Consider the following 16,376-nt stretch of genomic DNA (forward strand, 5'->3'; position numbering starts at 1 on the left):
AGCCCTGGAACCCCCACAGAGGCTGCTCGCTAACCAACCTGCTAACAGCCTCAAAGGCAGTGGGACGACAAAGGCCACAGGTTGCTCAGACCTGCCCCGCTGCCAGGTGCCAGGATGCCAACAAAAGAGTCTAGTGAGACCTCCCCATTAAGCCCGCAGTAAGTTTCAGCTTTTGATCTGTACCAATAGAAATCCTATCTCATGAGAGAACGACAGTAAGAGGAGAGATGCTGGGATGTGTGGTCAGGCAAAAGGTGCACGCTGTACTCTGAATACATTTAAAAGCCACATTTTCTGATTATGTCAAGGAGCCATAACAAAGTCAATGAGGTTACTTGAGATCGCTGTTAGTTTGAAATACGGCCCTTAACGAGGAGCTTAAGACATGTAATTACACATCAAACTGTACACACAAACGCCACACTCTCTGTGTACAAGACACAGCACACGCTTCGAGAAATAAAAGCATAATCATACTAATGCTGTGGTCCGTAAGAAGATTAGCTGTTGCTGCAAATTGTAGCGTTGTTATCTTAGCAGATAACCCGGCGAGACAAAAGGATTGTGTGATGAACACAGATAGGTGTGAGAGGTGAGGCGATAAACTGGACCACCCACATACCCACAGCCAAAAGTACTACTTTTACAGTAAAGAAAGTAGGGGTGTTTCTGTCAGATTACATTCAACTTATTTTTTAATCTGGGTCAGTAAGTCGTATTATTTTGATTTATTTTAAAAAATTTTTTAATAAGACCGACAAAAACTACCACTACTGATGGATTAAAGAGTAATTTTCACATATTCCCACAGTGTTTATGGAAAAGACTCACTTTATACCACCGGAAAGCGACTAATGACTTTGCTTCAGGATGTAAACAGCACCGCAGGCTTGTTGTTCTGCCAGTGTGTATGAAACACTGAATCTCACACATTTAAATATTATGTTCAATTCAATAAAACTCATTAATGAAGACAAAATAGTGAATGGAGGTCCTTCAGCCAATCAGGGCAGTGATAAGTAGTGACAACAGAGACAAAGGAGCCTGACAAAGTCTGTTGATACCTCTGCAGGGTAAATATAGAGTGGGTGCATTCCATTATAAGTGGGAGGTTGATAAAGATATCAGAGAGGATACAAACTTGTGTATCTCAGTGACTCCCAGAAATAATAGTCTGTTTATCATATCTTGCTTTCTCCTTTTCCCCCTACAGATAAAAGTCCACGTTTCTAATTTCTAATCATCATCAACACGCACACGATCTATAACTAGTGAAGAAATAAATCTAAAACGCTCATCTTTTACAACTGCACAACAAAAGTAATGATACAGACAGGCCGTGCAAAAGGAATTCATCACCCTTTAAAGTGAACAGAGCGCTACAAACAAACAAGTCCATGTTATATTCCCTTAAAGGAGAAATGAGCCGCTGGATATATGTGCATATCGAGCAATAACATAATCCCGATCATCGTTCGTGTCGTCCTCCCTTTTCTTCTAACACAATGCATGCATGAAAAGCTTCCTGCTGTGTTTTGACTACACAGCGACAAGTCAAAATATCAGCCATCTCTGAACAGTGACATCAAAAACATCTACCGCCATAATACAGAAACACACACGCAATAAAGTGGCTGAAAAAAAAAGGCAAAACAAAGTTCAAGCATGTGCAAAAACTTCCAGAGAGTCACCGAAATCCTGTAATTAAACACATTTCAAGCTCGTACCTTTATACACAGGTAGTTGTCACAGCTCCGTGATTTTGCTCTGGAGTGCATTTTGCCCAAAGGAAGCATTTAGCCACCAGAGAAACAATTCCAAAATTCAATAAATCACGTGTCTCCAAACTCCAGGTGAAAGACTTTTGTAATCCACACTGTGAGTGTAATAAGTCATTGCTGTGGTATCAGTGGGTCCGGCACCATTTCTCTCCCCTGTCTCTCTCCTTTTCTCTATGCTGTGGTGTCTGTAGCTGGAGTAGACTAAACTTCAGAGCGTGAGAGAGGCAGTGCGCGGGCTTCCCCGTCACTCACCCTCCCTTCCTCCAACATAACCTCCCCCGCCCTGCTGCTTGCTTTTCTAATGAAGCTCCATCCAGCTGGACAAATGCACACTCCTGCAACTTCAAGCTCATCATTCATAAAAAAAAAAGACGGGGAAAAAAAGAAAAAAGACACGTACACACTACCTGACCCGCACACCCCGACTGCCGTGAGCCCCAGCACTCCACCCAGCAGGCATCAGACGTTGACTAACTCCTCTCTGCCCTCCCTGACCCTCTACACCCCTACCTCCACCAGCTCCCCTCTACCCCTCTTGCCCACAATGGTCTCTCTTTGTCCTGACAATACAAATGGACTAGGGTTTCAGCTTATTCTGCTGCTTTTCAAAAGAAAAAAGAAAGGAAGACATCAGCATAGGATTGGTTGGCTCAGGTCACTCATTACAATGGCATTCCTCTTAAATATTGTCAGGGGACTGCCCTATCCTTTAACTGACTCACAAACCAATGACATATGGAGACATCCTCCCGCTACAGAAGCCAGATATAACTTCTTTATAATGACTCTAAAAATGTTTTGAATTATTAAAATAGGTTTTACCTGATGAGGAATTGTGACAAGCACTGCAAAATATCCCTCTCTTTGACACACAAGCATCAGAGGTGAGCATATTTTTACAGGAAGAATGCAACAAAATGATATGTTTGCTAGCTGTGAATGGTAGCTCCTTCCCATTTTTTCCTAAACACAGGAAGTCCTTGTTCGGAGGAACGACATGCTCTGTAAGAATACACACTCTGTGTGAAAAAGATCACATTAGGTCAGTCTGTGCAAACAGGGAAGGTAGTGACGACGGGTAATTGAGTTTGCTTTATTTTTAGAGAGAGAGGCGCTGGAGTCTCATCAGATGTCATTAAAGGCAGACATCACAATGACCTGAGAGGCACAAAAAGACACATCAGTGTGGGCACATTCAAACACACACACATGGTTACTCTCATGTTGACACTGATACTACGAGACATTTATACTTTGGTGTAGCGCATTTCTGGGAAATGAAACAAAGAGAGCAGATACTGTTATGCACTCGGTCTACATTTAGTCTTAGTCTTATAGCTACTGTATAATCTTCTGTGTAAGCAGAAGAAGACATACCTCACATATGCACTCTGCAAATACACACTCCTCTCTCTCCTACTCGTGTGTGTGCTTGGACTTAACCTATAATTTCTGCTGCCTTGCCTTTCCACTGGGCTGGTTTCAGTAGGTCAGAGTACAGATTTTCTTCTTTTATGTCTCTCCACTTTTGTCGTTTTCCTTCTTTTTAATTCATAGTTATCCCATTGAGTTAAAGTTGCTTCACATAGGCAACAAAGTAGGTCAAGTTATATATATATATATAACTGTGTTAGAGATGGACCGATCCGATATTACGTATTACGTATCGGTCCATCTCTAACACACACATATATATATATATATATATATATATATATACACACACACACACATATACATACATACACACTACATGTTTACAAAAAGGAAACATTGTTTAGCTACGAAAGTAGTAAATTCAAGTTAATTCAGAGCTGCCTTGGCAGGTGTCCACTGTGTTTGTGTCTCTAAAACATGTTTATTAGATTTTCAGCACTGAGTGACATTAAATTTGGTTTAATTTCTTTTTATAAAACTGGCAGTGGAGTAATCAGCAGCTCTAATCTTTTTATGGCTCCAGCAGATCAGAATTTTCATGGTGTACAAATACAGGGATTCACACAATATAAAACAGGCTGCATACAGACACTTTAGTAGTATTTCTACTACACGCACCTCATCCTGCTTTGTCGTATTTTTACTCTACATAGGGATACTGTTTACAAAAATGAGCTGGAATAAGCTCCAGCCCCCGAGCTCAGGATGCTGATTTGGATACGTGGTTACGTCTAAGAAAAAAGGGAAATGAATATCAGGTTGTGCTCATTAAGATTTGAAAATAGTGAGTGACACTATAAATTTGTCATGAAACTGTGTACTGAGGCCATAAATAAAGGGAAACATAGCATCCTTTTTCATAGACTTCAGCGCAATAGGATGTCTTTTTGCAGCCCTTTTTGAGAGTCTCCCCCTGCTGGACCTTGAGAATAATACATGTTTAATGCACCTTTCCATTCGCTTCATTTTTGAGACCTGGAATCTAGCTTTTATACATACAGTTTTATAGGTCTTTTATTATGCGATAGAGAAGACTTCATCTGTCTACATTCTGCATTCATACATATCCTTTTTGGGATTGTGGACAAATGTCTCATCTGTGGCCACAAAAAGAGACATCAATGCAGCCCTGCTGCACTGCTATAAACAATAAATAAAATGCACTCTACAGCCAAAATGTATATTTACATGCAGGGTGATTTATTCCACAGTGCTGATGACCTTATTCTAAAGACAACAGCACATCCATCTGTGAGCTCTATTTCCCTGTATGTACAGTGTTTTGATTCACATCAAGATAGCAGTTAAGTTCGAGTCAGTAGTGCATGTTTGCACAACTACATAAATAAAACTTTTCCTGTTGTTTTTCCGTGGGCAACCATCAGGTTTTAAAATAGCCTTATTTACGCAGGCTTCTGGTAAACTACATTTATGTGATCTGAAAAGGCAGATATGGTCAGTCCCAGGGGTTGGTACGCAATCAGATAAACCTATCAAGGGAGCAAATTAGTAAGATGACACAAGAGCTGGAGTTTCATCATTTTTCATCATCATATCTTACAGTTTTTGAAAAGATGAAAACAGAAGACAGATTTAAGGGGAGGGTGAACGCAGAAGATGTTTGGATAAAGATTGAAATATTTTCATGGCTCTGCATTAGATGAGCATAAACACACACAGGCAAAGTGCACACGCAAACGCTCGACATAAGGCAAAAGTCAAAAGTAACTCAAGTGCATGCCCTGTTGCTGATAGACGAGCGGTCATTGTAATGAAATCGCACACACAGAGACACACACACACACACACACCAAACTGTGGAATGTGACACCTTGATCCTACCTCACTTCATACCAAAACCACACAGGCCACCAACAGCTGTCATGAAATCTTAAAACTTCACCCTTTTTCCATCCTCATAAAGTCAGGACGGCAACAACTGTGGCAACACATCTTTACAACAGCATAACGCACAGCATCAGTTTAAAATAATGCAGATCTTTGAAACAGCTCAGAGTTTATTAAACTTCTCAAAATGCCAAATAGCAGTGATTTGATATCTGCTAATATCTTGTTTATTCATTCCACAACAATTTAAGATTATTTAAGAAAAGCAGTAAATCTTCTGTCATAACTGAACATTTTTATTATAAAGTCGACGTTCGTATCAGCTCCTTCCAGTCAACTGGCTGATCGATTGGTCTTTGCAGCCTCAGCCTTAGTGTGTTACTGTTAGCCCAAAGCCCTTGCTTGCAGCAAAAGTCTCAGCGTTACACAAAAACAATCCAGAAACACAACAGCATTTTGTATTAAGTTTCATACTTACAGATCTGCTTTTGAATTCAGGAAATGTAGAGGACAAAGTGAATGAGTCATCACTCTCCGTCTGTCCGCCTCACACAACCTTGAGAACTCACATCACATCACCATCCAGCCTCACAGACCCTGAGCTATTGCCCCCTTCGCTCCTTTCTCAAACTGTTCCAGTTCCCGGGAACTCTGACCTGAATCGTTCCCCTTCTCGCAGATAGACTCAACTGGGCTGCTGGACATTTCAGATTGACTACCTCTGTATACAAATGCACATAGCTACACAAACAGTCACACTGCCAGGCCATCCCCCAGCTTCCTCTGCCATGCCAGAGTGCATGTAGACCGAGACCAAAGTCAGCATGCATCTTAAATGCCCATTAAAAACCTCAGACCTCCTGTATAAATGCTGTATTCCGCTGATGTCGTAGTTAGGATCAAGATTTACCGCCACCTTTAAGGCAGTGTGGTGCAGCTGTTGCGCTGACATCCCCACCATATTCGTGCTCTTTACAGAGAGTAAACATTAAGAGAGTATGCCACCTGTCATAGCCCCCTAATGTACCTTAGCCCCCTGCTGTGCAGACGTCTCACTCCAACACAAAAGCCAGTGTTTTCCCTGAGCATGCGAGCACAGGTGGCTGGAGGAGGCAAGGTCGAGTTACAGCAGCAGCTCCCACAATTCAAACCATCAAGGAGCCAAGGCAGACAGACTAAGCCAGACTGAATGTACCGAGGACAATAAATACAGTACGGCAAGCAATAATGGTACATAAAGTAATCCCTGTTGTTAAATCACAGCTACTTGTTAGTCTGGTAGACCAAAAAAACAAAGACTTCCCTCAACAACTTGACATTAAGATTGAGATTCTTTATTTGTCAATGTACTGTTTAAACTATTGTAGCGTATACAATGCTACAAGAGTTTAAACAGTACATACAGTCAAAAAGATTTAATATGAAACATTAAATATAGAATTAATCACCATTAACTGCCTGTCCTCTATCTAAAATACTGGTTGACGAATAACAATGACAAACTTTAACTTATTTAACTTGTCTTTTGAAGAAATTGCATCCTATGCCTTAGAGATTGGACAGCAGTCAATACTTACAAACACAAATATACTCGTAAACCCAAGACTGAATCCTAATGCTAAAAATCCACCACAAAAACCAGGACTTACCTTCTTTTGCTCTCTGCCCTTAAAGTCCAACAACACATGTGGGTGTTTCTGGCTCTGTGGACTCTGAGGAGCTGGCAGCTGGCTGTCTAACCAGAGGTGAGGACCAGCCCCCAAGTCCCAGAGGAACCTGACATGTTACATCAAATGCACGGTTTTGTTGGCTGACGAGAATCACAATATTAAGATTAGCCAGGCAGAGTGTTTCCCAGCTCCACCCCCCACCACCCCCCCCCCCCTCTCCCAGGCATCCCAATTCCTCAGCGGGGCGTAACCCATTCATTTTATCTGCACCCATCTCCCTCCTGTGTGTACACTGTGAGGGGAACGCACAGGAACTGGTCTGGCATGTTAACAACGTCTAGATAAGTATACTCTACCTGTGCTTTCCGATGCCCGTCTTTCATGCCATACTTTTAATTTTTGTTTTTGTGATATTATTGTGTATGTTTCCTTAAATCAGACACTCCTTTTGTCACATCTCTCACCCACTTAAAAGGCTCTGATCATATGTAAACCCCGGGAAACCTCTAATCTAAAGTGTTTAAAATAAAGGGTTAAAGGTGAATGTCCCAATGAAGAGATCAACAGCACTGCCGACCTGCTGATCTAAAGAGATAATGCAGCCAGAGTGCAAACTGCCTCCAGTCCTTTTGATGGCAACAGATGTCATCCTGCATTGTTATATGGATTACTTGAGCCACTCAGCAAACACCTCCAGGTGTGCATTCCACACCAGGAAGGAAAAAGGTGGAAGCCACTCCCCTGATTCAATAAAAAGTGCTGCCTAGCCTGAGCGAGAGGCTAGGCTGATGGAACTGGGTTAAGAGCTAATGCAGTCTCAAAAGTAGCTTCTTTACTCTGTAAACTGAATCTATACCCTTTATATGTACCCTTTGTGTAGTGCAAGATATACGTCAAGATAGTTTATGTGCTCTTAGAAGAAGGCAAGTATGACGAATGTCTAATCTTTGGTCTGAACTCTACACCTGGTCTCCACAGAGTCTTTAATCTTTGGAGGAAGACGCAGAAATTAGAGGCTGTGCTACCACTTCCCTTAGAAAACCTGCAAATAGGGAGTGAAAAATATTCGCCACAACTAAATCACTAGGAGTCCAGTCCATCTGTATGGAGGCCCAAAACTGCCAAAGTAAATTACTAAATAAATAAAGCGTTGTCTCTAGCAACCGTGGCAGTAGATTGACTTGAAATGACAACATTTTGACTTAATTCTCAAAATGAACAAGTTTTTTTTCTTAATGTGTCGCTAACACTCCTTCAAAACAATAATGAAACCGTCTATACAGGAAAACCTTCTATATAAATTTCCCATGTTTTGAATTAGAATTTACATCTTTATATCTATTTATCTATTTCCCTAAATGTACTTTTTCCCTGTATGTTTGTTTTTGCATTTCTTTTTGTTATCAACGAGGCCTAACATATAAACTGTGTCACCAGGATCATGGCAGAAATGTCTGGAAATTGTCAAAGAAATGAGGCACTTACATAATCTACTGAAAATAATACTCCATCACTGGTATTTTAATATTATTATGTATGCGTAATAGCATATTAACATATTTATTGACTTCTTTATATATGTATATCTATCTATCTATCTATCTATCTATCTATATATATATATATATATATATATATATATATAAAAAACACCCAGCACGCCCCTGCGGGCGGTTTATCCTTCAAGCTCGGGTCCTCTACCAGAGGCCTGGGAGCTTGAGGGTCCTGCGCAGTATCTTAGCTGTTCCCAGGACTGCGCTCTTCTGGACAGAGATCTCCGATGTTGTTCCCGGGATCTGCTGGAGCCACTCGCCTAGCTTGGGAGTCACCGCACCTAGTGCTCCGATTACCACGGGGACCACCATTACCTTCACCCTCCACATCCTCTCGAGCTCTTCTCTGAGCCCTTGGTATTTCTCCAGCTTCTCGTGTTCCTTCTTCCTGATATTGCTGTCATTCGGAACCGCTACATCGATCACTACGGCCGTCTTCTTCTGTTTGTCTACCACCACTATGTCCGGTTGGTTAGCCACCACCATTTTGTCCGTCTGTATCTGGAAGTCCCACAGGATCTTAGCTCGGTCATTCTCCACCACCCTTGGGGGCATCTCCCATTTTGACCTCGGGACTTCCAGGTTATACTCGGCACAGATGTTCCTGTACACTATGCCGGCCACTTGGTTATGGCGTTCCATGTATGCCTTGCCTGCTAGCATCTTGCACCCTGCTGTTATGTGCTGGATTGTCTCTGGGGCATCTTTACACAGCCTGCACCTGGGGTCTTGCCTGGTGTGATAGACCCCAGCCTCTATGGATCTTGTACTCAGAGCTTGTTCTTGTGCTGCCATGATTAGTGCCTCTGTGCTGTCTTTCAGTCCAGCTTTGTCCAGCCACTGGTAGGATTTCTGGATATCAGCCACCTCCTCTATCTGCCGGTGGTACATACCGTGCAGGGGCCTGTCCTTCCATGATGGTTCCTCGTCTCCCTCCTCTTTCTTGGGTTTTCTGCTGCCTGAGGTATTCACTGAGCACTCGGTCAGTTGGGGCCATCTTCCCAATGTATTCTTGGATGTTCGTTGTCTCATCCTGGACTGTGGTGCTGACACTCACCAGTCCCCGGCCCCCTTCCTTCCGCTTAGTGTACAGCCTCAGGGTGCTGGACTTGGGGTGAAACCCTCCATGCATGGTAAGGAGCTTTCTTGTCTTTATGTCAGTGGCTTCTATCTCCTCCTTTGGCCAGCCTATTACCCCAGCAGGGTACCTGATCACGGGCAGGGCGTACGTGTTGATGGCCCGGATCTTGTTCTTACCATTCAGCTGACTCCTCAGGACTTGCCTGACCCTCTGCAGGTACTTGGTGGTTGCAGCTTTTCTAGCAGCCTCTTCATGGTTCCCATTCGCCTGCGGGATCCCCAGGTACTTGTAACTGTCCTCTATGTCTGCAATGTTGCCTTCTGGTAGTTCAATCCCCTCAGTTCTGACTAACTTCCCTCTCTTTGTTACTATCCAACTACACTTCTCCAGTCCGAATGACATTCCAATGTCATTGCTGTATAGCCTGGTAGTGTGGATCAGTGAATCGATGTCTCGTTCACTCTTGGCATACAGCTTGATGTCATCCATGTACAGGAGGTGGCTGACAACTGCTCCGTTCCGTAGTCGGTATCCGTAGCCAGTCTTGTTAATGATCTCACTGAGGGGGTTCAGGCCTATGCAGAACAGCAGTGGGGACAGAGCATCTCCATCCCCATTGAATGAATATATATATATATATATATATATATATATATATATATATATATATATATATATATGTGTTAATATGCTATTTTTTACAACTTTTTGGTCATATACTCACAGTCTATGAACTACCACTTGGTATGTGACAGCATATGACTACAATAAAAATGTCTACTTACTTCTCATATTTGTTATGTTTCCCACAGCATGACAAGTAAATAACAACCAGAAATAGTCCGTCATTTGCCGCTGGGTGGTGACAACTTCCTTCCTAGTTTCATATCACTGCAATTTAAACACGTCTGGGATTTTTGGCAGATGGTTAAAATAAATGGGCATTTTTTAGTCAGTCATGGGAATATTTCAGTAACATCATTAAAACATCTGTCCTTTGAAAATGAAAACAAGTGTGAGTCTTTAAAACAAACCTGGACGAAGGCCAGCCAAAGTCAGACTCTGCAGCTCGTTAATTGGTTTTTAGGCAGAAAATAATTAAGACAGAAGCCACAGCCTCATTTCCAGTAATTCAAAAGATGTAAGACACAGTGATAACCATCACAAGACTCATTATGGATACACTGAATGTTGACTGTACACCTGATAATTTGTACAAGTAAATGCACATAAGAAACGAGAGAATGAGACAGAGGAAGAGAGAGGAAGACAAGGAGAGGGACAAGGGGGTACTGACGGGGGGAGAGAGAATGATAGGGAGGGAGAGGTGTTTCCTGTTTCCATAGCTCTAATTATACTCATCTCTTGAGGATACGACTTATCAGGAAGAGGAGCTTTGTCATTGAGGAACTCCTCAAGGACAATGTCAGGTTTCATACTTTCTGAAACCCATCTGAACATCCTGTATCTGGTTTGCACACATGTCATTATTATAATTATATTACATTATTAAAAACTGGTTTGTAGTGCAAAATGCTTTGAATGCACAGTAGGAGTAAAATACTATATAATACATGGATGATAATTTAGAATAAAAGGTAAACAAATGTAAAAGCAAATAAAGTAGAAATATCAAATTCTGTTGCACTCTCTAAATTAATTGCCTCGTTTATTTATTTTTTGGTGCATTTAACCGGATATTATTCTACTATACAGATTAATATACAGATTAGGCTGTAAGTAAACTCCATGCTGATTGGTACATAAAATATGTAGGGCAATAGTATTCTGGGCAAATATATAGGACTACTGTCATTTAGACAACAATAATTAGCTGTTTTGGAATTATTTACTACAAAATAATGGAAAAAAAGGTAAAAAAAACAAACAAACTGTAACTTTCATGCTCATTAAAAGGATGTTTGTTTTGTTTTTGTTGCATTTTTCCCCTTTTGCAATTGAGAGCGCCTGTCTTACATAAACTCAGGGCTCACTCAGTCTGTTTGTGAGTTGCTGTCAGTATAACGGTTCCTTCCTGTTTACAGATACGGTGGCGATAGACTCCTGGAAGTTTGTGGCTTTTGAAAGATGTTTGAGGCAAAATCACTTGAAGCCCTCGGAGACGTTTCACTAACATTTTACAGGCTAGAACGAAACAGTTAAAGCAGATTTACCACTCTGCTGTCGAGTTTACAGTTTTGTGCACTGCCCTCCTCTAGTGGAATACGAACACACAGAGAAAGACCTACTTATCTATAGTACAGTAAATAAAAAGCACATTAGAATTTTAAATATGAAGTGTGGACTTCTCTTCACTGTAAAAACAGTGAATGCAGCAAGCAGTAATACTTACATACAAACTCTCTGTTTTAATAAACCAAACCAAAGGGATATATTATTGATAATTCATTTGACAGCCCAGTGGTTTATAATGAGCCTTTGCTTCATCTATTAGTATGCAAAAAAGGAAAGACAAACTGAGTGGAGAGGTGGGGGGTGTCCAGACAGAAAAAGATTGAGAGAGGAGCTTCCAAGAGTGAAAGAGCCATCTAAGCAGCGTTGATCCAGCGGCCCGCATTGCCTGGCAACCTCACCACCAGCGAGAGAATGTGTACAGTGGCCTGGAGGCTGTTTCTGCTTATTCTCACCAAAAGAGATAATTGCTTGCAAATACTGGAAAACCCAACGTGAGAAATCAAGAACTGAAGCTGTACTGTCTTATTTGCAACATAGAGAAAAGCAAAATGGGACACTGACATATGAGTTACCATAGCTTTTTGTGGTCATGAACTCTGGTGGAACTAACTTTCACACGAGTCCCTGAAAACAAGTCAGCAGCACAATTGTTCATCTATTGCGGGACCACTTTTCATTGTTACACTTACAGTCGGATTAAGTGCAACTTAAACATTTAAAAAATTATGCTAATTTTGTGTCTCAACCTTTATTCCACAGGAAATGCATTTATGCCATCCACAGTCAGATGCAACCTGCATTATATGGTTGCAAATGCCTTAAACAGTGTTGGGCAACAGATTTGAACATCCTAAGATGGATATAATAATTAACAAACACATGGTGTGATCTGTCTGCATTTATCAGCACAGTTTTTAGCCCAGCCTGAAAAGAAAAGAAAATTATCCTGCCAACTTTTTAAACCTGGCTGAATTTAGAGCAGAGAGAACAATTTTTCTCTTTGTATCAGACTTTAGAGTCAGAATTAGTGAACCATTTTCCCTCCAGATTCAACTGTGCTCAGCTTAGGGCTTAATCAAGTGGAAATTTGGAATAGGGGGTGTGGGGGGGTTGTCCGGGTTGGGGTGCAGGATAGAATGGAACAATTGTTCAGATAAAGGCCTCATGTTGAGTCCGCTTTGATGTCTCTCTGGGGGATGTGCTGGGATTTTACAGTAGCAGTTCACTCCATTACTTTTTGCTCACCTCTGGCGAAAACTGCACCCTGCAAGATGATGCAAAATCAGGCCCCAGATACGATCCAGGGCTCACGGTGTAACATGGTACCAGACATTTACCATGGCTCCTGTGACCCAGAGTGACCCTCATACACGTGGGAATTTTATATTTCTCAAAAATGTTAATGTCAAAAATGCTGCTGGACACCCAACAATATCCACATTCAAGTGAAATTCCCCTTGCCCCACGTCTATACAAGCAGACGGGCCAGGCTCCCACTGATCTATTGTGCTGCAAAGCCTTTCTCATGCATGTCTTGAATGAAAGCCAGCGTATGGATGGTTTGAGGATAATCACGTTTTCCTGAGACAGGCTTAGCAGCACTAAATAAGCCGCACAGAAAAAAAAGGTGGGTCAAACAAAAGTGTTGTATATTGGGAGAAAAAAAGCTGCAGAACACCCAAAAAAGTTTGCCTCGGAAACTTCGTAAATAGAAATGGAAAGTAGTTGTGAGCAATGCAAAGGAATGCTGATGCACGAAAAGGCAGATTAAAGTGTTTAAGAGGTCTTTTCCCGCATTTAGTCATACTGCACTTGTTGAAAGGGGACACTTCCTACCTCCGTATTTCGTCCGTCAGCAGGTGCATTTGGGGCATTTCAGTGATGCTGTGGCGCCCTGTCTCCAGAAATCGTCTCCTCTCCAGCGGGTCACGCCGACAAAGTTTCCCATTTGTTGCCGAATCGACCAAACCTCCATGTAAGAACTTTATCGGCAGCTTTGTGCGTTTAATATACCAAAAAACAACAACAAAAACCCTGAAGCGTTTTTACGGCCCAGCGCCTACTGAACTCTAACTTTGGATGGAAGTTGGTAGTTGTCAGTGTTTAGAGCTGCCCGCTTCTCCAAGGCGTACAAAGTAGATATTTGCATTAGGGCGACCCTCCCCTCGCCTTTCATAGCTGCCATTGTTTGTCTCAGCCTGAGCTCGGATTCGGTCCTTCTCTAAATCCCTGACGGAGGGAGAAGGGAACGCAGCTTTCTCTGAGCCCAGGCTGGCAATTAAAAAGCTGCACAAAGAAACTATTATGCCAACATTTTTATGCACAATACATTAAACAATCGTTGGATTAAAGCAAAAGTGGAAAAGAAAGTGAGAACAATGATGCTATTTTGCACTTTTCCAGTGCCAACTTAAATGGCAGATTCGTTTGCAGCAACCACGTGAGAAGCAAAAGTAACAACCAGACCTCCGTAAATACCTGAAACAGGTGCATGTTGAATACACGAGGCTCTGATATTTCTTCTTTATTTGAATCAGATGTCACCATCTGTTTGAAGTTCAGCAGGTTCAATATGGAGGGCAAAAACTGTTTCCTTTTTCTTTTTGTCTTTTAAAATATTTTCCATTTATTGTTTAGTATTTTACTCTTACTGTGCATTCAAAGAACTTAATACAGTGTTTTTAATAATGCAATATAATAATAATAATAATAATAATAATGTCATGTGCACAAATGTTCACAGTTTAATATGGAAGCTTTTCTACCACCGAAAACAAACAAACAAACAAACAAATAAATAAATAACTGACAGGAAGAGATAAGTTTGTTTCAATCTCTGATTAAGTAGAAATTTTGATATTCTATCCAAAATATTTTTAACTAAATAAATAAACAAACTTGGTAACAGAAACAAGCTTCCATACCTTATCACACATTCATGCAGCACTTTTACACCATTAAGCTTTTTACATACACACAGGGCCAATTTGGGGTTCAATATCTTGCCCACTTCAAAAAGCCAGGGATTGAACCACTGACCTTTTAGTTAGTAAATGACATGCTCTATGTCCTAGCCTGACTTGAGTGACAAACCATCCAAAAGTCTTTAAGAGGAGAGGAAATCTCAGAACTCCATATTTCATGTGGGACGCTCTGCAGGGCCTCATGGAGCTGTAGCCGTGGAAGTATTAGGGACTCCCAGAGACACCCTTTTGCTTCAAGAAGCAGCAGCCACACAGGAGCACTTACAGTCAACCTTCATTAGTGGCAAAAAAAAAAAAAAAGAAAGAAAGAAAGAAAAAAAATTGTTTTGTGAAACACTCTTAAGTTTTGTTTTGTCTAAATACTCTCCGAACATGTGTTGTAGTTTCGGTTCACCACTGAGTGAGAGCCATGAATCCTGAACTGACCAATCAGGATAAGCAGAATGACAGTGTTAGCTTCTAATAAATACTAAAAGACGCTGGTATTTTTTAGCTTTGATTTCTGACGTTTAATTGATATTTATACCAGAAAGAATTAAAATAATAGTCAGGCTTTTGTGTGGCCTTGCTGACAGTGGACCAGCTTGCAGTCTATCACAGAGCCAATGAGCAAACTCCTGTTCACTGAGGGTTATCTCCAGAGCGCCCTCTAGTGGAATTCCAGCAAATTTCAGTGTAGTGGGATTAATGTCAGCAACTGCCCTGTTCATTTTGTTGCTTAGTTTAGCTAAGTATCAGTTGTCTATGGATGCCCTGGCCACAAATTTAAAACCAGGACACAAAAAGGTTTGTACACATAAGCAGCTTGTTCTGATTTGATTTTGAAGTTTTGTTTTATAACAAGCAAGCTAACGTCTCCGTTTCTGATAATATTAGCCTAAAATTTCCTTTCTTGAACTTACAAAAAACTGGTTGCTAAAACCAATGTCATCAGTGCAGAGGGACTGAAAGCAGTTTGAGCTCAAAGATTTCAAAACAGCTGCTAAATGCACCACGAGGTAAGACCATTTAGTTAGCCAGTCATCAGATGATCATACAATGATTACTTAAATGATCTGTACAGTCACCGGATCTCAGTCCTTTGGGATGTGATTGAGTGGATGATTTGCATCAGGTATCAGCAGCTGACAAATCAGCTGCAACCGTGTGATGCTACCTGTCACTGTGGACCAAAATCTCGAAGGAATGTTTCAAGCACCTTGTTGAGTCTATGCCACGAGTTTTCTGAAGGCAAAAAGGGGTCTAACCCGCTGGTAGCAAGGTGTACCATATCACTTGTATATGACGAATTATTGCCACCTAGTGGCTGGCAGATTGATTAAAAACAGATTAGTATGCAGCTTGAAAGCCCCAGGTTATTAGTGGGGTAATGGGCTAGTAACAGTTTGATCATGAAGGCATGGTTGGGGGAATGTGCATCATTAGAGCACAGATACTTAATAAAATAAGGAGCCCCGTATGAACATCTAGTTAACTTATTTCAGTTTACATTGTGAAGGATCTTAATAAATATAATGCCCGTATATAGTTAAGACTTTTATGACATCTAATGGACTGGGTGACTTGTATGCTGTTTTTTAAAGCCACGCTTCAATATTCTTGTGATACTTAACACAAAACCCACACACAATATAGGACATTGATTTTTTCCTTGACTAAATTACTTCAATTAATCAAATTACTAAAGTATTTCCAATAATTTCTATTAAATTTCCTACTAAATCATTTCTTGTAATAATAATGAGCATGGCTGGTTTAAATCAGGGATCTCAAATTCATATGTTATGTGGGCCAGACCAGTGAAAGTCCCTTTTCTGTCAGTGTGA

At 41.1% G+C, this 16,376-nt stretch overlaps 1 protein-coding gene across 4 annotated transcripts in view; it reads right to left on the reverse strand.

Moving 5' to 3' along the window:
* Positions 1-14,067, reverse strand: part of plekhg4b (pleckstrin homology domain containing, family G (with RhoGef domain) member 4B) — a 38,086-nt gene extending 24,019 nt beyond the window's left edge. For 2 of the 4 annotated variants that reach the window (XM_026184849.1, XM_026184848.1), the window contains exon 1: positions 12,812-12,949. In XM_026184849.1, coding sequence (XP_026040634.1) covers positions 12,812-12,934 — 123 coding nt within the window. In that variant the 5' untranslated portion in view covers positions 12,935-12,949. Of the gene's footprint in view, positions 1-1,727; positions 2,001-12,811; positions 12,950-14,044 lie in introns of those variants that run through there. The other 2 variants (XM_026184851.1, XM_026184850.1) reach the window with 2 other exon arrangements.
* Positions 14,068-16,376: the final 2,309 nt, after the last annotated feature.

This window comes from Astatotilapia calliptera, chromosome 11, assembly GCF_900246225.1.
Source record: "Astatotilapia calliptera chromosome 11, fAstCal1.2, whole genome shotgun sequence".
Lineage (NCBI taxonomy): Eukaryota > Metazoa > Chordata > Actinopteri > Cichliformes > Cichlidae > Astatotilapia > Astatotilapia calliptera.